The following is a 27,613-nucleotide window of genomic DNA, read 5'->3' as shown; positions in this document are numbered from 1 at the left end:
AGCTCCCTCCCTCCCTCTCCCTCCCTCCTCCCTCTCTCTATCTAGCTCCCTCCCTCCCTCCCTCTCTCTATCTAGCTCCCTCCCTCCCTCCTCCCTCTCTCTATCTAGCTCTCTCCCTCCCCCCCACTCTCTCTCTATCTAGCTCCCTCCCTCCCTCCTCCCTCTCTCTCTCTATCTACCCCCCCACTCTCTCTCTATCTAGCTCCCTCCCTCCCTCCTCCCTCTCTCTCTCTATCTACCCCCCCCACTCTCTCTCTATCTAGCTCCCTCCCTCCCTCCTCCCTCTCTCTATCTAGCTCTCCCTCCCCCCACTCTCTCACTGTCTAGCTCTCTCCCTCCCTCCTCCCTCTCTCTCTCTCTCTATCTAGCCCCCCCCACTCTCTCTCTATCAAGCTCCCTCCACCCCCCCCTCTCTCTCTCTATCTAGCCCCCCCCACTCTCTCTCTATCTAGCTCCCTCCCTCCCTCCTCCCTCTCTCTATCTAGCTCCCTCCCTCCCCCCACTCTCTCTCTATCTAGCTCCCTCCCTCCTCCCTCTCTCTCTCTCTCTATCTAGCCCCCCCCCAGTCTCTCTCTATCTAGCTCCCTCCACCCCCCCCTCTCTCTCTCTATCTAGCCCCCCCCACTCTCTCTCTATCTAGCTCCCTCCCTCCCTCCTCCCTCTCTCTATCTAGCTCGCTCCCTCCCTCCTCCCTCTCTCTATCTAGCTCCCTCCCTCCCCCCACTCTCTCTCTATCTAGCTCCCTCCCCCCCTCTCTCTCTCTCTCTCTCTCTATCTAGCCCCCCCACTCTCTCTCTATCTAGCTCCCTCCCTCCCCCCCTCTCTCTCTCTATCTAGCTCCCCCCTCTCTCTATCTAGCCCTCCCCCCTACTCTCTCAATTCAATTCAATTCAAGGGCTTTATTGGCATGGGAAACATGTGTTAACATTGCCAAAGCAAGTGAGGTAGACAACATACAAAGTGAATATTTAAAGTGAAAAACAACAATCTAGCCCCCCCCCCCCTCTCTCTCTATCTAGCTCCCTCTCTCTCTCTCTCTGTCATGGGATTCCATCCACTCTCCCCCCCCCCCCCCCCCCCCCCCCCCGACCTCCCCCCTCCCCCTTCCTTCTCTGTCCAATGTTCCTATTGGACTTCTGTTACACTCACATTGTTGGGTGAGATTGAAACACAAAGTGCAGAGACACTGGATCCCTTTTCAACTGTGTTTTAGTCACAATACAAAGTCAAGCAGTTTTATGGGCAGAGCAGCTAGCACTCATTATGTCAGAGACGCCCTGTTTTAAAGTGCTCGCCTGACTTTGAAGCCCCGAAGAATAGACAATATCACCGGGCACGACAAGTGAAAAAGACCTTGTGTTTCCTCTGCCTTCCCAGGGATCATTGCAGGCAAGGGAAGAGGGTACAGGGAGGGGAACGGCTAGGCTACACGTTTCCTCTGCCTTCCCAGGGATCATAGCAGGCAAAGGAAGAGGGTACAGGGAGGGGAACGGCTAGGCTACACGTTTCCTCTGAGAGGGTACAGGGAGGGGAACGGCTAGGCTACACGTTTCCTCTGAGAGGGTACAGGGAGGGGAACGGCTAGGCTACACGTTTCCTCTGAGAGGGTACAGGGAGGGGAACGGCTAGGCTACACGTTTCCTCTGAGAGGGTACAGGGAAGGGAACGGCTAGGCTACACGTTTCCTCTGAGAGGGTACAGGGAGGGGAACGGCTAGGCTACACGTTTCCTCTGAGAGGGTACAGGGAAGGGAACGGCTAGGCTACACGTTTCCTCTGAGAGGGTACAGGGAGGGGAACGGTTAGGCTACACGGTTCCACTGCTTCACACCATAACAAACCGGCTCGCTGTGAGACTTACAGAGCACTGGCTCGAGGTTATGTGAGACACAGCGTTTTCTTCTCTCTCTTTTTTTTAACCTATGATTGAATTACGTCTCAGATCTCATCTGTTGTGGCGCAGTTCTATGGACTATTTGGACTGTCAGTCTGCAACGTCTTCCCTTCTCTCTCAGTCAGCGCCACAAAATTCACCATAGTTAAACAATACTAATAAAATACTAATACAATACTAATACAATACTAATAAAATACTAATAAAATATTAATAAAATACTAATAAAACAATAATAAAATACCAATAAAATACGAATAAAATACTAATAAAACAATAATAAAATACTAATAAAACAATAATAAATACTAATAAAACAATAATAAATACTAATACGTTACTAATAAAATAATAATAATAAAATACAAATAAAATTAAGCAACAACATTGCAGAGTGATAACAGTGCTAAGCACAGAACTAGTCAAATCTAACTTAACAGGTTATTACTAATACTGGACAGATGACATTACACACACACACACACACACACACACACACACACACACACACACACACACACACACACACACACACACCCTCATGGACATATCACATCACACACGCTGTCATTCCACTGTCAAATAATGAAGTCCATTTCTCAACCAATGGGAGGTGATATAGAAACACGTGGAAACACGTGTATAGATGTGTACAACTGAAGGAGGTCTGAAAAGCATCATTTTACCTCTACCTATTACCAAAAAAACAATAAGAGGTGATATAGAAACACGCGTATAAATGTGTACAACTGAAGGAGGTCTGAAAAGCATCATTTTACCTCTACCTATTACCAAAAAACCAATAAGAGGTGATATAGAAACACGTGGAAACACGTGTATAGATGTGTACAACTGAAGGAGGTCTGAAAACCATCATTTTACCTCTACCTATTACCACAAAACAACATTCTGTTAATAAAAATGATATATGTTTCTAAGTAACAACAAAATAACCTAAATACAATATAGAGTCATAATACACACATTCATAAATACATATACAGTCATAATACACACATTCATAAATACATATACAGTATACATATATACATATACATATACAGTATACATATACATATATACATATACATATACAGTATACATATACATATATACATATACATATACAGTATACATATACATATACAGTCATAATACAATGTGTGTAATGGCGGTAAATTAACGCATAAATACCCAGAACGCAATCATACACGTGATTGTGAATACATGTAAACATGCATACATTCTGCCAGAGCTGCTCCAGTCCAGAATGTGAGTCTCGTCTGTGAGCTCTGTGTTCCACTGGTTGACACATAGACTCTGTCGCTGACTGACTGAGTGAAAGGCAGCAACTGGCCGTCCATATTTGATTACTAATAAAGAGAGATGTTCCCTGTGTCAGATACCAAATACTCTCCGCTAAGCAAACAGATATTCTAACAACTCAAACATTGGCATTGCTATCCACTGGTGGCCCATATTTCACCCGGGGTTTTAACTCGTCGTCTTTCCCTCTCCTGGTTTCTCCATATTTCACCCGGGGTTTTAACTCATCGTCTTTCCCTCTCCTGGTTTCTCCATATTTCACCCGGGGTTTTAACTCATCGTCTTTCCCTCTCCTGGTTTCTCCATATTTCACCCTGGTTTTAACTCATCGTCTTTCCCTCTCCTGGTTTCTCCATATTTCACCCTGGTCTTAACTCATCGTCTTTCCCTCTCCCAACATACTTGTTCACATCCAATGAACTACGACTGAGAAAACTGTGCTCAGCCAGTAGCAGTAACAATACATCTAACGTCATATCAAGCTCTCCTGGACAGTGGGCCGCATGTAGGAAGGCAGCCAAGCACTCAGATTCACATAGAAATACAGTTTTTTTTTATTTTTATTTTACCTTTATTTAACCAGGCAAGTCAGTTAAGAACAAATTCTTATTTTCAATGACGGCCTGGGAACAGTGGGTTAACTGCCTGTTCAGGGGCAGAACGACAGATTTGTACCTTGTCAGCTCGGGGGTTTGAACTCGCAACCTTCCGGTTACTAGTCCAACGCTCTAACCACTAGGCTACCCTGTCGCCCCATAGAAATACAGTATAGTGGAATAAATGACAGAGTACTGAATAAAAAACACTTGTTCGTAAATTAGGAGGCGGCCACTCAATGATACAAGTCTGAAGGTAAAGCCAAGCGCACTCCAAGCGTTAACAACGGACTCCCGCAGAAAAGCAGGGCAGAGCACAGAGAGAGGAAAGGCCGAGGAAACTGTTTCCCCTGACAACTCGCTAGCAATTACCCAATCCCCCACAGAGACCTCCGGGTTTCCAAGTCAACCCACCTGTGCAACAACGCAGGAGAACAACAAACACAGAGACAGTACAATGCTGCGAGACAGAGAGACAGAAGTTGGGCACCACAGAATCCCCAAGAATGACTACAACAACAGTCCCAGAATGACTACAACAACCATGACCATCGCACTCCGCACATACACACAGCACATACACACAGCACATACACACAGCACATACACACAGCACATACACTCCGCACATACACACAGCACATACACACAGCACATACACACAGCACATACACACAGCACATACACACAGCACACGCCACTCGACTAAACCAGAGTAGAGAAAAGATCTGTACCGAACAGCGGGTCTGTTTCTTACCTGTCGATGATAACGGGGTCTGAAGGAGTCTCGTTCCTGTTGCCACAACTCTTCTTATCACAACACCGACTACAGAGAGGAGGAAATGAAGATGTGATCCAGTCAGGTTCACACAGGCAGACCAATTCTAATCTTTTGACCCCTTTTTTTTTTTATAGGCAAAAGATCCAGATTGGTTAAAAAAGAAAGATATCAGATTTGGGCTGCGTGTGTAAACTGCAGCTTAAAGAGATTCACACAGTGTGGATCTTCGCATGTTTAATTGTTACTTCCTAACATTTTATTTTAATTATTTAATTCTATATTTATCTAAGCGTGACAGTGTTTAGATAATGATTGTTGCTGAGCTGTGCCTGTATGCCTGGCGCTAGCGGTCTGTCTGTCTGTTGATTGGTAGGGAACCTAGTCAGTCTCGCCACGCCGGGCAAACGGGTAAACATCTCCTCCATCTGTGTCCCAAATGGCACCCTATTCCCATAGACCTCTGGTCAAATGTAGTGCACTAACGTAGGGAATAGGGTGCCCATTTGGGACGTAGCCCTTAGCATTGCCCTGTGTCCCAAATGGAGCCCTATTCCCATAGACCTCTGGTCAAATGTAGTGCACTAACGTAGGGAATAGGGTGCCCATTTGGGACGTAGCCCTTAGCATTGCCGCTGTGTCCCAAATGGCGCCCTATTCCCATAGACCTCTGGTCAAATGTAGTGCACTACGTAGGGAATAGGGTGCCCATTTGGGACGTAGCCCTTAGCATTGCCGAGCACGGCTGTTGCACGTTTGCTAGTCTCAGGGAGACAACATGTTTGTGGTGTTGTGTCTCTAGCACTGAACTGAGAACAGAAGACGCCAGGAGGCTGGGGAATCGTCTTTCCACAGCTTCAGCTTTTTTTTTGTTTCCCTCTAATTGTCAAGCTGTTAATTCTGGAGAGGATGCAGACGGCCATCTTCAAAACCAGCCTTTCTGTGATAGGCCAGAGATTCATTAGAACGCTCAGAAGCCGTGCAGCCCCTGCATCAATCGTTCACTGAAGTAGCATTGTCTCGGTTTAGCCGCTGGTGCCGGTTATGGTGCTGGGGTCTAGCCATAGCTACCGATGGGGATAGGACCGGACCCAAAGCATTGTCTCGGTTTAGCCGCTGGTGCTGGTTATGGTGCCGGGGTCTAGCCATAGCTACCGATGGGGATAGGACCGGACCCAAAGCATTGTCTCGGTTTAGCCGCTGGTGCCGGTTATGGTGCCGGGGTCTAGCCATAGCTACCGATGGAGATAGGACCGGATCCAATACTGTGTGGTACAGTTTTATTCATGTTGAAATTATACCAAAAAATGTTTTTATTTTATTTTTTAAAGCCTAGTTGTGTGATGGTTACATGTCCAGACGAGCTCAGTGAACACCATATGGTGTGAGGAGAGTGTGAAGCTCTTTAAAGCTGCTACTGAAAGTTAAAGAGAATAAACAACGTCTAACAGTCCTCCACTTCTAGAGCTCCAAAACCACATCTGTTTTCAACCGGAAACGGCCTTTAAATACAAGCCGTGTGTGTACACACACATACACACACACACACACCTCTGATACATTCATTGATATGCAAACCGTCATCTAAAGGGAAAACATAGCTTTTTTTTTGTACGTTATGGCGTGGTGATGAGGTGTAGTTCGACCCTCTTGTAGCAGGATGACGCCTGCTGTGTGGGCTACTGTGTGGGTCAGCTCGTGACAAACAGGGATTCAACCCAACTTCATAAGAGCAGTGACTTTATCTAATGCAAGGGGTGCGGGGGGGGGGGGGGGGGGGGGGGGGGGGGGGGGCGAGTCAAACGGAGCGCCCGTTGACAGAACACAGGAATGTGCCGTCATCTGTTCTCTGTGTTGTGTCTGTTGTCAGTTGACCAATCAAACCCAACTATAGTAGGCCAAATCGATACAGGGATTCTCGGTCATTGAATGCAACCTCCCTAGTTATAATATTCTATTTCGCATAATATTATGTCTGAGAATAGGCAGCCTATGTAAAATTGGCTATGAGTCTGCCGATATGCACCGAGGTGTTTTCATTGCAACAAGAGATTGAGGTTGATGCGTAAATACATCTACTAAGGAGTATCCTCAAACCACCCCCAACTCAGCATTTTAATAACAAAGCAAAGAAATATATGAAAAATATATATTTTTAAAACAAGCATATATTTAAAGGACGTTGAAATGTAGCTAATCGCCGTGACAAGCTCTTACCTGCACATGATTTCGTGTGTGAGAAGCACTCGGCACATCTCTGGGTTTTTGTCTTGACCTTCATAGATAATAGCCTTGGAATCAAAGAGAGAAGTACATCAGAAGCAGACGTTTAAAATATCGAACTGGATAACACGTTGCACATTTGCCGATCTCTGTGGGCTATGGGATATAAACCTTAACCTACACCACAATAACATTCAATTCATACATGGATCAATTCATTATATAATTGATTATTAATTCATAAAGTATATAGGCCTACTAATATTGACATATGGGTCTACATACAGCAATTGTATAGTTTACGTTTTATAGGTTAAATTGTAAATTCAAAATATAAATTCATTTCTCGTAGATAATTTCCAAACAATTAATTTCTTTACAAAATATAAATGTATATATATTGTCATGTAAATAAATAGCCTAAATTATTTGCTAGACCACAACAACAAAAAAATGTCAAATAGGTTAATATGTGTATATGTTGTTTATATATTTTTTATTCATTTATCCCAGGATAATACCTGGTTCTGCTGCAGATGGGCGATGTAAATAATACCCATTTCCGTATACATCAGCGCCATTCTAATCTACAGATATTTCGGGGGGAAAGAGCTAATGGGCAATCTGTTGTTTATTTTGAGCCGCTAACAATGATTTTTCTCGGATACAAAAAAAAACGGTGTCGGGGGGGGTTCGGTTGAGTAATTTTTGAGCATTGGCTTTAACAGATGGCGTGGAGCTGTAGGTGCGCTCGGCCTCAGTTCTTTTTTGCTCTCTGTCTGTCTCTCTCCCTCCCCTCGTTCTGCCCCGGGTCTGTGATTGCACGGCTACAGCCCGACAACAGCAGCCTGCCTATCCCGCGCGCACCGCCGTTACATCTTGGATGAATGTAAAACCAAAGAAGCGGGGCTTTTAATCAAAGATAAACTCTTTATAATTAGCAATTAAGTAAAACGCATGACACACTATAGGGCCTTATCACAATTGATTTAACAATGAACAACAACGCTGCTATAGCAAGAGGGGACATAAGCGGGTGAATAAAAAACACATCACTACGTAAGATATTTCACAGCAAAATGAGATAGGGCTTTTAATATTGTTTTTTTGGTGCTTCTGGTAGTAGTTGAAAACACATCGGAACCAGCTCTGTTCCATTGGAGGTGAGAGGGGTACCACGTAGCCTAGCTACAACATCTATATATGAGGGATTTTGGGGAGTATTGCAGTTATCATCATGTGATTTATTTCCCGTGTCTCGGCTGAAGAAACAGAAATCCATAAACTGCCGGTTCAGCGTCATTGACTCTCTGATCATAGACAGACCTATATAGGCTACAGTCAACGAGGAGCGGGGCGAATCTAACGTGTAGCCTATATTTCCTATATAATAATAAGAGGTGACAAATTATGAAATAAAAAAAACTGGTCATAATAATGCTGTTTAACCCTAGACACTGAAGTTATAGGCTATTCAGTGAACTTGGCGGAGGGCACTTAACAATAAGCCCATACTAGCCGAGAAGTGATTTCCGAAAACATTCAAGGTTGAGGAAACGCGCCACATTGTCCACTCAAGTGGCCTCTCATACTAAAAAGGGGCTCTTGTTATTGAACCGAGACTTTCTTTTTTTTTTTAGCAATAATAGTCTCGTCTGTTTGTCACAATAAATAATTATTTGAACATTTCTGAACTGATGGACTGTCAACGCACAATTATACTACATAGCAGATAAGACCTATGTTTGTTGATGGCTACGACATCCCATCTATTAGCACATAAGACAAATTAGTGGTTAATTGACTAAAAATGCGCTCACGAGCCAATACACAAAGCACGGTAGTAGACCTACAAAACCAATTCATTTCAGGAACCGTAATATCAGCTAAATATTTTATAGCATTCTCCCCCCCCCCCCCCAAAAAAAATATATAATATCTCATGTCAAAGTATAATCGCGATTTTAAAAAGAGAAATTAAATAGACCCCATTAAACACTTTTGCTGCGAATTAAATAAACATTAAGGGGAATCGTGCACGGGTATACGGGAGACCCCTGGAGCTCACCACCCGAATTAAAGAGAGGCCACTAAAGGTTATTATTGTAATTAACTATATATCGGATATCTACAACTGTCCATCTCTATAGCCGAGTCACAAAAGTTGTATAAAATAAAAAATAATAACAACAATTACAATCGCTCCAACCCGAGAGCGAGCTGATTTATAGTGAAATATAAACGATAAAAAAAAAAAACACAACCACACATGGCCTAATAACTTACAGGCTCATAATTGAAGCATATATCTTCTGTAATAGGGTCAACTTGAAAACCACGCACGTTTCCACAACACACGTTATATTTCAAGCACCATACGCATACAATTTGGCAATTGCAGATAATTATATTAAAATACAAAATCTTACCTGTTTTGTCATGGAATCGATTAATCGTACGAAAAGATCCTGTTCTGTTCTGACACCTGTGAATAAAGTATATATATTTTATATCTTGTCATTTACACTGACAAGCATCTTGTTATTTACAATGTGGTTTTGCTTCCACATTATATTTTAGAAAATATATGTCTTACAATTTTTTACTGACATAAAATAAATATAATTAAAACACGGTTTGTTTGTTTTTTAATAAACATGTGTCATCTCGATACATGTTCATGATCATCATCTGGTTCGCGTCAGGTTAAAACGTGGATTCATATCTGATTCTCCACGCATCGCTAACTGAGCGTGGATTAACCATAGACGATGCTAGCTGACACCGACCGACACTGTAGGCAATTTACCACTTTAAAAATGTAACCCAATATCAGACTAACAACCACCATACAACGTTATCTGGCGGAATCAATGTCCAAGCACGCATCCCTGATTTGTACGTATTCACTTCATAATAACCAGACACGGTTTATTTCCTTCATCAGTAGCTATACCACTTACCGTTGCTGTACAGTAACTGTAGTTTGTAGTGTATCCCATTGTTAGTTTTTTCACTGTTTGGTTCCTGAAAATAATGAGCATTGAATCAGTGTTCACATACATTTACTGTGTTTTGTTGACATTTGTCTTGATATGTGGTAATTATGAGCTCACAAAATAGGCTATTATGAAGGGGTCAAGTGGGAGAGGGGTGGGTATCTATCTGTGTAGAGTAAAAAAATTAAAAACTACATGTATAAAATAATTTTGCGACATTCGAAGTCATTTAGAAAATCCACATAACTGCACGTGTCTCCTCCACCGCCTATGACGTGTTTCTGCTTTTACCACCAAATGATGAACTGTGTAGGTGAAAATAAATTTAAAAAATAAAAACAAATGAATAAAATGGGACGATATTCCAAAGAAATGGCGCTTACTTTGTCCTTCTCCACAAAGTCCACATAAGCTGTCCGTTCGATCTCCACCGGCTGTCCTTGTCTGTCATACAGCGCAAGAACGAAGTGGAAAAAGTTGGATTTTCTGAGGTTGGACGGTGGTTGCTTCTCGTAGTGTGCCCGAGCCAAACCCACACCGCTGCGGGGAGAAGAGAGAGGAGCACCTCGGTTAGATGGGAGAGAGATACACTGCAGATGGAGCTAGCGTCAGATGAAAACATTGGGAGATGGTGTGAAAGGCACGTTTTTAGAGACAAGAGATTTCTTGATTTGTCACTTTAACAGTAATATGATGTAATGAGCGTTGGAGAACGCGCTGAAGAGAAGAGTCGCATAGGGAGATTGTAATTGATACATGGCAATGTGGGGATTTAGGGGCAATCTGAGAAATGCATAAAAAATTGGATGTTTGGCAAACGTACCTTTGGGCGGCTGTGTTCGCATCCACTACCCCAGATGTGTGCATCCACGAGCGGACCGAGTTCATCCCGCTGCCCAGCGGTTCCTCTTTCATAGTCGTCCCCCCTCTAGGTAAGCCTATATTTTCCTGAATTCCAAACATTAAAACAGTTTCGTACAAACCCGCTCCAGCCAAATGAGAATAATAGGAAGGTAGTTGTTGAAGAGCAATCTTTCCTTCTTGGTGGTTGACAAATAACAGTAAAATAAGTTTGTTGTAGTTAAAACGTGTAGAACGAAACAAAAGTCCCAGTTGAGTTCACAAGTCCTGTCTCCTTGAGCCCGTCCTGTGTTGGCACGACATGAACAATTCACAGAGTGGGTTACTGTAGTCTATCTCGGTAGCTGGTTGGAACGTGATCCTAGTCGTTGAAGAAGTCGTTCAAATAGCAGGATATGGTTGTAGTTGCTTCTGTTTTATTCTATTTTTTATTCGAAATGCGTTTGAAGAAAACTTTTTTTGTTTTTGGTGATGGCTCCTCAAGCTGGAGTCATCATTACAACAAGCATTTACAACAACAACAAAAAAGCTTCAGTTGAATCGACCACTTCTGGCAATGCGCTCCAGCTCCAGAAGACAAAATAAACGAAATGATTACTATGGAGGTGTTCCTGGACACAGGAGAGGTTGATGAGAGGCCTTTAGCGTCTTGCAGAATGGGATGGAAGCATACAAAACTCAACCCTCTATCCCCGAGGAGTGGAACCTTTCCCGGGAGCCAAAACTCTAAACCCACGGGATGCGCGCTGTCAGAATATGACGCGCTGGTGGGCGGAGCTTCGACCATATATGGAACAGTGACACGTCCTGTCCCTGAACGAGCTTCATTCTGGAGAGTCCTACATTTCAATAGCTGCCTGGCTGAAACCCGAGAGCTCCAGCAAGGCAAGCTCCACTTTTTCCTCCATCAAATGTAGAGATTCCCCCCCTCAATTTCACATCTTGTGACGTTAATATTCACTAAACATGAAATCCTAAAGGACAAGAGTGTAGCCGATACAACATATTATAGGGAAGGGAGCGGAATTGTCACTAAATACTTTACCCAGGTAGGCTGCTATGTGATGTTCTCAGCGTTGAATGAGTAAATATCGACTAAAAGTCGGAGGGAAAAGCATAACATGTCTATAGGAGCATAAAGGAAGAGCGTTCCAATCCATTTGGTCAAAACTAGATACAATGCCAATGGGATATATTTCACTATTACTATTTGTTAAGGCTTTTCCAAATCTAAATTGGCATGTTTTATAGAGGAGGTCGCCAGCGCATATATATATAATCAAAGTGAATCAATGCTATTTTAATGCAGCCATGTTTCAAGTGATGGAATATAACGCGTCTCTCAAGGCGAACTAAAGTAACTCTGCTGCCAACAGTAGCCTGGGTATTACTATCTTTATAAAGGGAAATGCGTCAGATGTCTGTATCCCAGGCTACTACCATTTGCATGGTAAGAACTCGTATCGATTCAATGTGCAATACCTCATGTCTGTCATGAAGTTTATTAAACAGCCGGGCATCGTTGCAACGTGTTAGCCTAATGCAATGCGCAGGTTGTATGTGTGCTATACATGAATGTTCAATACGATAGTTGATTTAGTTTAATGTGGGTGTACATCATTCTATTCAGTGAACTGACTCGGGGGATGCGCGGTGTCCAACCTCTCTCTTCTTGAAGAACAGACCTGTATTTTATTATAATAAAGAAACCCTTTTAAATAGCACAATAATATGACGGGAAGGTATTTCTCCTTCAGGGCAATGCTTTCTTGTTGCCAATTTGCAGACCTTTTTTTAAAAAAGCTATATGTTTACATTGTAATTAATCGGCAAAAAAAAAAAAAGTGAAGTCCGATTTGGGTTATCAGGGGACCCCACAGCCCCGTGCACTAAAGGGGTGGGATGGGTGTACGTGGAAAGGAAGAGAGATGTGTTTTAGACAGCATTTTGCTGGGGTTGGGGGTTAATGACTATTGCCAAAGATAAGTGAATTATCAAAGCGGCTGTTGTTCTTGCGTCGTCTCTAAATCCATTCCTTTCCCGGCCCTGCACGTCCTAATTAAATACGTAAGTATAATAAAACAGCATTTTATTACTATTTTAGGATAATATCGTTAAGCTATTCTATTTCTAGACAATTTACAATTTATTAATTTACAATTTATTGTGTCAACCCGGAAAATATTGTACTAAGTGTTCATTTTAATGGGTTCATATGCAAATTGCTTATAAATTATTATTTGCTCGATAAATTGATGTGACGTAGAACAATGTTACCAATGCCGCGTTTGCGGCGTTGCAAGTAAAATGTTATAACGTTGAAATAGAGCGCACTTGACTTTTTTTCGTTTTTTCCCCCTCTAAATATGTTATTTCAATTAGTCATAAATTAAGTTACTTGCCAACGTGTTTTTATTTTTTTATCTCAGTAAAATTCTGTCTTGGAAACTGCATATTGCACCAAGTAGCCTAATGATATGTTTAATACCGATTATACAACAAAGGGCCTGAAATCTGATGACCAAAGTAGGGTTTTTAGGACAGATCCTGTTCAAACGGATACTGTTGACTGGAGAGAAAGAGGTTCTCGGACAGTTCGACAACCCCATCACGTAGGTAACGACCCCGTCATAAAAAAAAAGGAGTTTTAAACCTTATTTGACAACAAATGCAGCTGCTCCTCTTTTTTGGACGATATTAGGCGAAAATGAATGCAAATCTGTGTTGGGAGCCATCTGGACAGGAATAGGGAATCAGCTGCTGCCACAACAGGCGCTGAGCCTGAATCTATTTCAGCTCATTTTCTAGGATCATCTGGTCGCGTGCTAAATGCTCTCTTTCATTTCAACCAAGTTTTAACTTTGCCTTCCTCTCTAACTGCTTCCGTCAGACAGACGGAAATTAATCAAGGTGCTTAGGACGGAAAGGAAAAAAACGGGACGTTGATGGACATATAAGTGCATATTTTAATTTATGATCATGTCTCAATTTGACATATGAGTGCTTCTCGCACGTGCTTATTCTGTGGTGGTGTTTAAACATCAGCGACACACGCAGCGACATCTCAACAAGTCATGATGTTGATGCACGGATAGATTATTCTTTAGCAATAAAAAGTCATAACAAAGCAATAGCATAATAAGTCAAGATAAATTATAATAATAATGATACTAATAATAATGATAATAATAATAACAACAAAAATATTAATAATATTAATAACAATACGTCTATTATATTCTAATATCAAGTCACTAAAAAGCTTGTGTATATTTTGCATTCAACATTAACTGCGCGTGTAGCCCATTCTGCTCTAATCATAACGACCATGTGTGCGGATTTAGTTGTAGAAGATCGCTAATGTTATATCTCATTTGGAGAAGTGTGCTAATGGTGAACGCTAGACAACAAAAATAAAAACCGCAATGTTAGTCATGCAGGAGGAGTGTTGGTTTGAATAAGATTTGCTTGGTGTTGCCAAGACCTCCGGAAGAAAACGACCCTCCTCCTTATTGTGTGTGAAGTGTTCCTTTTGTGTGAATTTACGGGGTGAGGCTCCAATGATCCCCCCACAAATTTGCATTTAAATAGCGACATCAACCGATTCGCGTGCCACACACCAATGGGTCTCCCAGATGTCAAGGCAAAGTCGGTGAGATGGCCATAGCCCAGCTGTCCTCTCCTCTCCTTCAGTCGCAACATCATACCAAAGCACAGAGAGAGAAAGACTAAATATACCAACGTTTTCCTGTTTTCATCTCCGATCGCTAAAGCAGCGTGTCGTGTTACTTGACTGTACAGTGGGCTATATAGCCCGATGCTGTGGCAGCAGAAAAAAATGAACAAGACTTCACTGAGTGAAGGAACATAGATAGAAGAAAAAATATCCAAACAAGACGCGATTATATTATTGTTTTAAACAGGACATGGTTTCATTACTTTGCTAGATAGTCCACATATTCCTTAATGCCAGGCTGGGATGCGAAAGCTCACAATAAGTAGCAGACAGAGAGCTTTATTGGCATGACAAGGACACGAAATAAAATAACAGACTATTTGACAATGCAAAAAAACATTGAACACAGGACTCTCTCAAACTGAGACATTAGTTAGGGTAATCTTTTATCCCATAAATGTCCATTTTTCTGCAGCCTAAATATGCAAGTCAGTTTGTGGTTGATGGCACGGTGGGCAATATAGGGGTCCTGCTTTCACGGTTACAGCACCAATTGAACTGGAACGCTTTGTGTGGCTTTTAGAAACGTGGTTTAACATAAAGGAAACTTCTTTTAGATTAAGTTGAATCATCCACATATAAAATATTTTCAGATACAGTTGAAAGAAGTCCTCTTTCACTTCAGACAAATATCGACATTCAGCACTTTCCAATATTTCACTTTTACCGCTTCCTCTCTCTCGCTCTCTCTAGTGTGTGTGTTTGTGTGTGTGTTCGTAGTAGGCCGACTGCACCATCATCAACCAAATGTCAGAGCTGAGTGACTGCGCATCAAAAACACTCAACTGCACCTATGACAGTTTTTCAGTTGCATAGATTATTATTCCACGCCCTAATCATCACATAATAAATTACACAATTAACTGTTAGATAGCACACGAAGTTAAACTATATAGGCAAGTCACTAACAACATGCATGTCAGATGGAATCTTATTTCAGAACGAAAAAAATCATATTTCTTACTCATAAAATGTTCTTAATATTTATGCCAAAACAACATGCTTCTAATTTGTTTCAATAACCGTAAATATGCCGATCATAAGTCAACTCTTAAACAAAGGATCGTCTCTGCTTTATAAGCGCTGCGTCTCTTTCCCCCGTGACTTGTTTCAAATTCAATGTTGTTAATGATTACGGGAAATCAAACATGAGTATTGGCAAAATCACGAACACTTTAATGTGCCCTCTGAGAGTATTCATACCTCTTGACTTATTCAACATTTTGTTGTGTTTACAGCCTGAATTCAAAATGGATTAAATATATATATTTTCTCACCCAATCGACACACGTTAATTATGACAAAGTGAAAAATTGTTTTTCGATTTTTTTGCAAATTTATTAAAATTGAAATACAGATATATCAAATTTACATACAGGTTCAACCCCCTGAATCAATGCATGTTAGAATCACATTTGATAGCAATTACAGCTGTGAGTCTTTCTGGGTAAGTCTCTCAGAGCTTTGCACACCTGAATTGTACAATATTTGCACATTATTCTTAAAAAAAAAATATTTAAGCTCTATCAAGTTGGTTGTTGATCGTTGCTAGACAATGATTTTCAAGTCTTGCCATAGATTTTCAAGCCAATTTATTAAATCAAAACTGTAACCACTGTAGGCTACTCGGGAACATTCAACGTCGTCTTGGTAAGTAACTCCAGTGTAGATTTGGCCTTGTGTTTTAGGTTATTGTCCTGCTGAAAGGTGAATTCATCTCCCAGTGTCTGGTGGAAAGCAGACTGAACCAGGTTTTCCTATAGGATTTTGCCTGTTCTTAGCTCTATTTCCATTTATTTTTATCCCTAAAAAAAAACCTCCATAGTCCTTGCCGATGACAAGCATACCCATAACATGATGCAGCCACCAACCATCCTTGAAATATGAAGAATGGTCCTCAGTGTTGTGTTGGATTTGCCCCAAACATAACCGTTTGTGGTGTATTCAGGACATGAAGTTCATTTCTTTGACAAATAGTTTGCAGTTTAACTTTAGTTCCTGATTGCGAACAGGATGCAGGTTTTGGAATATTTTTATGTCTATACAGGCTTCCTTCACTCTGTCATTTATAGGTTAGTATTTTGGAATAACCACAACGTTTTTAGTTTTCTCCCACCACAGCCATTAAACTCTGTAACTGTATTAAAGTCACCATTGGCTTCAATGGTGAAATCCCCGAGCAGTTTCTTTCCTCTCCGGCCACTGAGTTAGGGTTAAGGAGGCCTGCATCATCATAGTGACTGGGTGTGTTGATACACCATCCAAAGTGTAATTAATAACTTCACCATGCTCAAAGAGGCTATTCAATATCTGTTTATTTTTTAAAAATTTTACCCATCTACCAATGGGTGCCCTTCTTTACGAGGCATTGGAAAACCTCCCTGGTCTTTCTGGTCGAATTTGTGTTTGAAATTCACTGCTCAACTGAGGGACCTTACAGGTAATTGTATGCGTGGGGTACAGAGATGAGGTAGTCATTCAAAAATCATGTTAAACACTATTATTGTACACAGAGTTTGTCCATGCAAACGATCATGTGACTTATTAAGCAAATCTTTATTCATAAATGTATTTAGGCTTGCCATGATAAATGTGTTGAATACTTATTGACTCAAGACATTTCAGCTTTCTTTATGTTTAATACATTTGGAACAATTTCCCCCAAAAAAATCTAAGTCCACTTTGACATTATGGGGTATTGTGTGTAGGTCAGCGACATACAATCTAAATGTAATCCATTTTAAATTCAGACTGTAACACGTGTAAAAAAGTCCATGGGGCGTGAATACTTTCTGACGGCTCTCTGTACATAGAAATACACATGCCAAATAATATTACACAATGGCGACATATTGTTTCTCATGTGTAGGCTTATATCTCAATACAGAAGTTCACAAGTCAAAACAATAGTCCGGGGTTTGCTGAATATACAGTAAAAAAATGATTTAATTGTCAAAGGCAATCCAGCATCTGTAACCTTAATGCAAAGCGTTGCTCGTTTGGCTCTAAATTTGACGAAGAGCGCCTCCTTTTGGTCATTTTAAAGACCACCACCACCACTACCGAGATTTCCTGGCAAACTTCAGCGCATCACAGAACCGTTACGTTTGTCAATAGATTGTTGACCCTTTAGAAAGCAACACGTGATCTAATTAGTGTATAGAGTAAACATCTAACAACCCATGTTGTTAATGTACATGTGATTTTCAGAACATTCATGTCTTATTCAGACTTGCTTTGGTGTCGCTTGAAGGAAAATAATTAATATAATAAAAACAAAACGCTATCTAAAAGTCACGGTCATAAAATCAGTCAAGGAAAGATTTACAGTTTTGATTAGTTGACGGAAATTAGAAATTAATTTCAAATAAACATAATTACAAAACAGAACCTAATTCAAGTGCTTTTACAATCGGGTTTGTTTGCCTGTTAGAAATGCGGTTGTTTCCTTACAATAAACAAGGCATCAATTTTAACAGCGGGCTGTAGTCATCGCTATTTAAATGCAAAGAAAACATAGCGATAGACCCTGATAAACTATCGGCTAATTTTAAAATGCATTCTGAACATTATAAATATATTTGTTTCAAAGGTTCCAATGTCAAGGGGGCACCTTCATTATGGAAAAATGGTTCGATTAGGTAACTCCAGATATTGTAATTGGCTTTAATGAAACATGTATCGGGATAATTAACTCTGAAATATGTGCAACCGCTGGGAAGTTGAGTCGGTGTCGGCTTTCATACTGTCCAGATGTCCTAATACAGATCAGCCTTCAATTAAAAGTTGAACGGTTTTATTTAAAAGCTTTAAATGTGTATTTTACTTTCAACAATTTTAATCTAATAAACGAGCATAGCCTTTATAAATGTTGAAAATGCGAAAGGCGAAGAATTTGGTAATAGGGCAGATTGGAGAGTGATTGTTGAGATTATAAACCACTGCTCCTAGCCTACCAACCATTACAAACCACTGCTCCTAGCCTACCAACCATTACAAATCAATGCTCATAGTCTACCATCCATTACAAATCAATGATCATAGTCTACCATCCATTACAAACCACTGCTCCTAGCCTACCAACCATTACAAATCAATGCTCCTAGCCTACCAACCATTACAAATCAATGCTCATAGTCTACCATCCATTACAAATCAATGATCATAGTCTACCATCCATTACAAATCACTGCTCCTAGCCTACCAACCATTACAAACCACTGCTCCTAGCCTACCATCCATTACAAATCACTGCTCCTAGCCTACCATCCATTACAAATCACTGCTCCTAGCCTACCAACCTTTACAAATCACTGCTCCTAGCCTACCAACATACAAACCACTGCTCCTAGCCTACCAACCATTACAAACCACTGCTCCTAGCCTACCAACTGTTACAAACCACTGCTCCTAGCCTACCAACCAAACCACTGCTCCTGGCCTACCATCAAAACCACTGCTCCTAGCCTACCATCCATTACAAATCACTGCTCCTAGCCTACCATCCATTACAAATCACTGCTCCTAGCCTACCAACCTTTACAAATCACTGCTCCTAGCCTACCAACATACAAACCACTGCTCCTAGCCTACCAATCAAACCACTGCTCCTATCCTACCAATCAAACCACTGCTCCTAGCCTACCAATCAAACCACTGCTCCTATCCTACCAATCAAACCACTGCTCCTAGCCTACCAATCAAACCACTGCTCCTAGCCTACCAATCAAACCACTGCTTCTAGCCTACCAATCAAACCACTGCTCCTATCCTACCAATCAAACCACTGCTCCTAGCCTACCAATCAAACCACTGCTCCTATCCTACCAATCAAACCACTGCTCCTAGCCTACCAATCAAACCACTGCTCCTAGCCTACCAATCAAACCACTGCTTCTATCCTACCAATCAAACCACTGCTCCTAGCCTACCAATCAAACCACTGCTTCTAGCCTACCTCACTCCTTATCTGCTTGACTGATGAGTAAAGCCTAAAATCCAGTTGCACAGTTTATTAAGACTAAAGATGAACAGTAGAACAATGTGATCTTACTGTTGACTGTCTAATCCTTTAATTCAACGTCCCCCTAATCATCGCGATGTGACAGTGATTGGTGTCAAATAATGATTCTGATGATAATGATAACGCCTAAATTATGCTATCAGTATTACAGAATATTAAACAAGGGTATACCACTATAACAGGTCAGTACTAGTCTACTAATGGCAGTATATTAGGCTGTAATACAATACTACTGATTTAAATGATTTAAAACAATGTCTTGATGAACAGTGCAGAAGAACATGTGAGATGGTTGAGTTATGTCAAGCGGCCTACCCGAGTAGCTGTATCATTAGCATTTTCACTCTGGTGCTAAAATGAAGAGAGAGATGCTGTGCGGCTTGCCCGCGGCACAGCCCGGGGCGATAGTCATATAAAGAAGGAGGGGGAAAAAATGAATAAAGAAACCGAGACCTATTCTAGGCAATTAACATGTAAAATATCCAGTGGAAATCGAGAGTGAACCGAGAGTGGTTGGGTCAACCGCTCCCCAATTTCAGAATAACAAATAGATTCGTTTGGATCCTATTGAATAAAACAGTTGACTTCCATAATTAAAGATTTGCAGATGTGCACCTGCCACCTTCACACGTTATCATCTCTGATATAATCACATATAGGTCAGATATAATGTAGACTACTCGTGCTTCATAAAATGGCCTCACATTATTGAACCATGTATTTAGGATACTGTCCTGTCTTTCTCTATCAGATTAATCCGTACCATTTGATGAATTGTTTCTCTCGTAAATTGCTCAAATTGGCAATAATTGGTTTGGGGGGGGGGGGGGGGGGGCATATGTTCAAATCACGTAGCATTTGAGAACTCAAACGTAGAACCACAGCCCAGGCCATGGGCGATAGCGACCTTAGTTTGACAGCTGCAGCCGGCAGTTACCCGTGTGAAGAAACGCCATTCCGCGGTGACAGTGCCCCACCTACAGGCACAAATAGCTAAAATCATTCCACTCGGTCTACACTTTTAATAGGTCTCGTGCGAGTAACCTAATAATTATGCACACGGTCGATACAGCCGATGTCAACATGGTGACATGATCATTATTGTGTGATTATTGGAGCAGTTTTCACAGCTGCGGGGGTAAATTTAACACAAAAACACCATTCAAAATACGATTATTTCAAAACTCTAAGCACATTTTCAACTGACGAAGTACAACACACACAAAAAATCATGCAGTCACTTTTTCACCAAACATAATTAATAATAATTAACAGTTTCATGTAGAAATATATGTTTCACATTGAAATACATTTTCATATGAAATGAAATTGCTTTTCACAATGCAATGCTCGATGTGATTGTCTTTTAATTTGTTCAAATACATTTTGACTTTGACTTTAATCCGACTGTTCTTAGTTTTCAAAGTGTTTTGTCTACTACATAGTTTGATAATTACATCATAAAAATTTATGTTTGTAAAGTAGAAACACAATGTTTGATAATGTAAAGTAGAAACATCATGTTTGAAAATGTAAAGTAGAAACGTAATGTTTGATAGTGTAAAGTAGAAAGTATAAGTACTATTACGAAAATGACTTAAGTAAGTTTGAAAAAATGTGATATTGGCAAGATCATGTTGGCCAATAATGTTTGGACCATGATTTGTGCTGCTACCATGTTGTGTTGCTACCATGCTGTGTTGTCATGTGTTGCTGCCTTGCTATGTTGTTGTCTTAGGTCTCTCTGGTCGTGATGTGTATTTTGTCCTGTATATATATATATATATATATATATATATATATATATATATATATATATATATATATATATATTTTTTTTTTTTTATCCCAGCCCCCTGTCTCCGCAGGAAGCCTTTTGCCTTTTGGTAGGCCATCATTGTAAATAAGAATTTGTTCTTAACTGACTTGCTTAGTTAAATTACAGAAATTATATTACATAGTTAAATAAAGGTTAAATAAAATACAAAATAAAACTGTAATACAGTAATATATACCGACAGAGTACTGTGATACTGTAATATATGCCAATATATGCCAATAGAGTACTGTAATACCGTAATATATACCAATAGAGTACTGTAATACTGTAATATATGCCAATAGAGTACTGTAATACTGTAATATATGCCAATAGAGTATTGTAATACCTGTAATATATGCCAATAGAGTACTTGTAATACTGTAAAATATGCCAATAGAGTACAGTAATACTGTAATATATGCCAATAGAGTACTGTAATACGGCAATATATGTCAATAGAGTACTGTAATACTGTAATATATGCCTATAGAGTACTGTAATACTGTAATATATGCCAATAGAGTACTGTAATACTGTAATATATGCCAATAGAGTACTGTAATACTGTAATATTTGCCAATAGAGTACTGTAATACCGTAATATATGCCAATAGAGTACTGTAATACTGTAATATATGCCAATAGAGTACTGTAATACCGTAAGATATGCCAATAAAGTACTGTAATACTGTAATATATGCCTATAGAGTACTGTAATACCGTAATATATGCCAATAGAGTACTGTAATACTGTAATATATGCCAATAGAGTACTGTAATACTGTAATATTTGCCAATAGAGTACTGTAATACCGTAATATATGCCAATAGAGTACTGTAATACTGTAATATATGCCAATAGAGTACTGTAATACCGTAATATATGCCAATAAAGTACTGTAATACTGTAATATATGCCAATAGAGTACTGTAATACCGTAATATATGCCAATAGAGTACTGTAATACTGTAATATATGCCAATAGAGTACTGTAATACTGTAATATATGCCAATATAGTAATATATGCCAATAGAGTACTGTAATACTGTAATATATGCCAATAGAGTAATATATGCCAATAGAGTACTGTAATACTGTAATATATGCCAATAGAGTACTGTAATACTGTAATATATGCCAATAGAGTAATATATGCCAATAGAGTACTGTAATACTGTAATACATGCCAATAGAGTACTGCAATACTGTAATATATGCCAACAGAGTACTGTAATTCTGTAATAAATGCCAATAGAGTACTGTAATACTGTAATATATGCCAATAGTGTACTGTAATATTGTAATATATGCCAATAGAGTACTGTAATACTGTAATATATGCCAATATAGTAATATATGCCAATAGAGTACTGTAATACTGTAATACATGCCAATAGAGTACTGTAATTCTGTAATAAATGCCAATAGAGTACTGTAATACTGTAATATATGCCAATAGTGTACTGTAATATTGTAATATATGCCAATAGAGTACTGTAATACTGTAATATATGCCAATAGAGTACTGTAATACTGTAATATATGCCAATAGAGTAATATATGCCAATAGAGTACTGTAATACAGTAATATATGCCAATAGTGTACTGTAATACTGTAATAAATGCCAATAGAGTACTGTAATACCGTAATAAATGCCAATAGAGTACTGTAATACTGTAATATATGCCAATAGAGTACTGTAATACTGTAATATATGCCAATAGAGTACTGTAATACTGTAATATATGCCAATAGAGTACTGTAATACTGTAATATATGCCAATAAAGTACTGTAATACTGTAATAAATGCCAATAGAGTACTGTAATACTGTAATATGTGCCATTTACGTAGCTGCCGTTTTTATCCAAAGTGACAACAATGAGTCTACACATGTCCGTCCGTATGTGAGCCCGGCAGGAATCCAACCCACAACTCAAATGTTGCTCGTGCCATGTGCTTACTAACTGAGCCACAAAGGACCACTACAAGACAGTACAGTACTATATTGGCACATTTTACAGTATTACAAGTACTCTATTGCCATATATTGCCATATATTACAGTATTACAGTACTTTATTGGCATATATTACAGTACTCTACATGATTACAGTACATGTGGACGGTGCATGACTGCCATGCCCATGAGCATACCACCTTCCTTCAGGCCATGGATGAGACATGTAATGACATCAACCCAGACCTACACTACCAGTCAAAAGTCTGGACACACCTACTCATTCAAGGGTTTTTCATTATTATTATTATTATTTACTGTTTTCTACATTGTAGAATAATAGTGAAGACATCAGAACTATGAAATAACACATATGGAATCATGTAGTAACCAAAAAAGTGTTAAACAGATCTAAATATATTTGAGATTTGAGATTCTTCAAAGTAGCCACCCTTTGCCTTGATGACAGCTTTGCATACTCTTGGCATTCTCTCAACCAGCTTGGTTGAATGAGCAGGTGTGTCCAAACCTTTGACTCGTACTGTGTGTCAGGCTTGGATTCACCACACTAAAAGTTGTTCCCCGGGTGTATGAACAACGAGGACATTTACTATGATGTGGATGAGCCCTATGGTCAAATGACAGGCTACCTAGCGCCCTGCCACATGTTATGTTTCTTACCATTCATTGCATGTGTTTCATTTGATTACACCTACAGTGTCATTATAGATGAACAATACATTTATTTTCTTGCATCAATGATTGTGAAAGATGTCTTCAGTGATCACACATGGGAGAGAAATTAAGGAAATTAGATTTTAAGTACATTTTCATGGGTATTGGTTAAACTAGTTGTTAAAATAACTATATTTAAATATGTCATTGTGTTATGATTTTGTTGGTTTAAATCAACATTTCTCACGGTATTTCACAGTAAACATATGTTTGGATTGGTTGTGTGGTGAGAGATATCTCCAAACAAAACACAAGGAAAGGTTTTTAATGGAAAACTGCACCATGAATGTTACCAGTTTGGAGTTTTGTACTAAACGTTTAGAAAAATGTACCACACACAGAAAGTATACTGATCACCTTCCTCTTTTTCCACATTTTGTTACGTTACAACCGTATCCTAAAATTGATTATATTAAATGTTTCCTCAACAATCTACAAACAATACCCCAATAACTGGCGGGTAGGAGCGCTGGGCCAGTAACCCGAAAGGTTACTGGATCGAATCCCCGAGCTGACAAGGTAAAAAAATCTGTCGTTCTGCCCCTGAACAAGGTAGTTAAACCCACTGTTCCCCTGAACAAGGCAGTTAACCCACTGTTCCCCTGAGCAAGGCAGTTAAACCCACTGTTCCCCTGAACAAGGCAGTTAAACCCACTGTTCCCCTGAACAAGGCAGTTAAACCCACTGTTCCCCTGAACAAGGCAGTTTAACCCACTGTTCCCCTGAACAAGGCAGTTAAACCCACTGTTCCCCTGAACAAGGCAGTTAACCCACTGTTCCCCTGAACAAGGCAGTTAACCCACTGTTCCCCTGAACAAGGCAGTTAAACCCACTGTTCCCCTGAACGAGGCAGTTAAACCCACTGTTCCCCTGAACGAGGCAGTTAAACCCACTGTTCCCCTGAACGAGGCAGTTAAACCCACTGTTCCCCTGAACGAGGCAGTTAAACCCACTGTTCCCCTGAACAAGGCAGTTAAACCCACTGTTCCCCTGAACGAGGCAGTTAAACCCACTGTTCCCCTGAACAAGGCAGTTAAACCCACTGTTCCCCTGAACAAGGCAGTTAAACCCACTGTTCCCCTGAACAAGGCAGTTTAACCCACTGTTCCCCTGAACAAGGCAGTTAAACCCACTGTTCCCCTGAACAAGGCAGTTAACCCACTGTTCCCCTGAACAAGGCAGTTAACCCACTGTTCCCCTGACCAAGGCAGTTAAACCCACTGTTCCCTGGGCGTCGATGACGTGGATGTTGATTGAGGCAGCTCCCCCGCACCTCTCTGATTCAGAGGAGGCTGGGTTAAATGCGAAAGACACATTTCAGTTGAATGCATTCTGTTGTACAACTGACTAGGTATCTCTCTTTCCCTTTCCCTTAATGACAAAGAGGAAGGGGGAGGGGCCTTTAGAGGTGGCTAAGTGATAGAGCAGAGGAAACACTTCCTGATTCATCATCAGAGTTCAACAGCCTCAATCCTCACTTGCAACATATTTAATTTCCCTTTGTCTGTGTCTGTGTCTGTGTCTGTACCTGTGTCTGTACCTGTGTCTGTGCCAGTGCGTGTGTGGTCTTCTATCCTCATGGGGACCTAGAGGAGTGAGGGAGGGAGGGAGGGAGGGAGGGAGGGAGGGAGGGAGACAGGGAGGGAGGGAGGGAGGGAGGGAGGGAGGGAGGGAACGAGGGAGGGAGGGAGGGAGGGAGGGAGGGAGGGAGGGAGGGAGAGAGAGAAGAGACAAACAGACAGACAGACAGACAGACAGACAGACAGACAGACAGACAGACAGACAGACAGACAGACAGACAGACAGAGAAGATAGAGACAGACAGACAGACAGACAGACAGACAGACAGACAGACAGACAGACAGACAGACAGACAGAGAAGATAGAGAGAGGGAGAGAGACAGACAGAGAAGATAGAGAGAGGGAGAGAGACAGACAGAGAAGATAGAGAGAGGGAGAGACAGAGAAGATAGAGAGAGGGAGAGAGACAGACAGAAAAGATAGAGAGAGGGAGAGACAGAGAAGATAGAGAGAGGGAGAGAGACAGACAGAGAAGATAGAGAGAGGGAGAGACAGAGAAGATAGAGAGAGGGAGAGAGACAGACAGAGAAGATAGAGAGAGGGAGAGACAGAGAAGATAGAGAGAGGGAGAGAGACAGACAGAGAAGATAGAGAGAGGGAGAGAGACAGACAGAGAAGATAGATAGAGGGAGAGAGATGTTATCCTCCTCAATGAAATTATCAAATATACAGACAACATTTTCCAGTTGACTAAAACTCTTCAACATCATCATCAGCTCTGACATCTTCCCCAGTATTTGGAATCACGGACTGATCACCCCAATCCATAAAAGTGGAGACAAATTTGACCCCAACAACTACCGTGGAATATGTGTCAACAGTAACCTTGGGAAAATCCTCTGCATTATTATTAACAGCAGACTCGTACATTTCCTCAATGAAAACAATGTACTGAGCAAATGTCAAATTGGCTTTTTACCAAATTACCGTACAACAGACCATGTATACACCCTGCACACCCTAATTGACAAACAAACAAACCAAAACAAAGGCAAAGCCTTCTCATGTTTTGTTGATTTCAAAAAAGCCTTCGACTCAATTTGGCACGAGGGTCTGCTATACAAATTGATGGAAAGTGGTGTTGCTATACAAATTGATGGAAAGTGGTGTTGGGGGTAAAACATACGACATTATAAAATCCATGTACACAAACAACTAGTGTTCGGTTGAAATAGGCAAAAAACAAACACATTGCTTCCCACACGGCCGTGGGGTGAGACAGGGATGCAAGCTTAAGCCCCACCCTCTTCAACATATATATCAACAAATTGGCGCGGGCACTAGAAAAGTCTGCAGCACCCGGCATCACCCTACTAGAATCCGAAGTCAAATGTCTACTGTTTGCTGATGATCTGGTGCTTCTGTCCCCAACCAAGGAGGGCCTACCCAGCACCTAGACATTCTGCACAGATTCTGTCAGACCTGGGCCCTGACAGTAAATCTCAGTAAGACCAAAATAATAGTCTTCCAAAAAAGGTCTAGTCGCCTTGACCACAAATACAAATTCCATCTAGACACCGTTGCCCTAGAGCACACAAAAAAACTATACATACCTTGGCCTAAACATCAGCGCCACAGGTAACTTCCACAAAGCTGTGAACGATCTGAGAGACAAGGCAAGAAGGGCATTCTATGCCATCAAAAGGAACATAAAAATCAACATACCAATTAGGATTTGGCTAAAGATACTTGAATCAGTTATAGAACCCATTGCCCTTTATGGTTGTGAGGTCTGGGGTCCGCTCACCAACTAATAATTCACAAAATGGGACAAACACCGAATTGAGACTCTGCATTCAGAATTCTGCAAAAATATCCTCCGTTTGCATGTAAAACACCAAATAATGCATGCAGAGCAGAATTAGGCCGATACACACTAATTATCAAAATCCAGAAAAGAGACGTTCAATTCTACAACCACCTAAAAGGAAGCGATTCCCAAACCTTCCACAACAAAGCCATCACCTACAGAGAGATGGAGAAGAGTCCCCTAAGCAGGCTGGTCCTGGGGCTCTGTTCACAGGACCAAAATACCTGACCACTGTGACTGACCCAAACTTAAGGAAAGCTTTGACTATG

The 27,613-nt window shown here is 40.7% G+C and overlaps 1 protein-coding gene across 23 annotated transcripts in view; it reads right to left on the bottom strand.

Moving 5' to 3' along the window:
* LOC110531613 (transcription factor COE3) overlaps positions 1–11,572 on the bottom strand; it is a 218,876-nt gene extending 207,304 nt beyond the window's left edge. For 15 of the 23 annotated variants that reach the window (XM_090228840.1, XM_090228827.1, XM_090228825.1 and 12 more), the window contains exons 1-6: positions 10,639–11,567; positions 10,199–10,355; positions 9,780–9,843; positions 9,246–9,301; positions 6,811–6,884; positions 4,573–4,641 (exon numbers count right to left, since the gene is read on the bottom strand). In XM_090228840.1, the coding sequence (XP_090084966.1) occupies positions 4,573–4,641; positions 6,811–6,884; positions 9,246–9,301; positions 9,780–9,843; positions 10,199–10,355; positions 10,639–10,778 (560 nt within the window). In that variant the 5' untranslated portion in view covers positions 10,779–11,567. Of the gene's footprint in view, positions 1–4,572; positions 4,642–6,810; positions 6,885–9,245; positions 9,302–9,779; positions 9,844–10,198; positions 10,356–10,638 lie in introns of all 23 variants that reach the window. The other 8 variants (XM_090228832.1, XM_090228847.1, XM_090228843.1 and 5 more) reach the window with 2 other exon arrangements.
* Positions 11,573–27,613: the final 16,041 nt, after the last annotated feature.

The sequence above is a fragment of the Oncorhynchus mykiss genome, unplaced genomic scaffold, assembly GCF_057628025.1.
Source record: "Oncorhynchus mykiss isolate SJ-2025 unplaced genomic scaffold, ASM5762802v1 scaffold101, whole genome shotgun sequence".
NCBI classification, from domain to species: domain Eukaryota; kingdom Metazoa; phylum Chordata; class Actinopteri; order Salmoniformes; family Salmonidae; genus Oncorhynchus; species Oncorhynchus mykiss.
The sequence above is the reverse complement of the archived record's forward strand: the minus strand, read 5'-3'. Positions and strand labels throughout refer to the sequence as shown.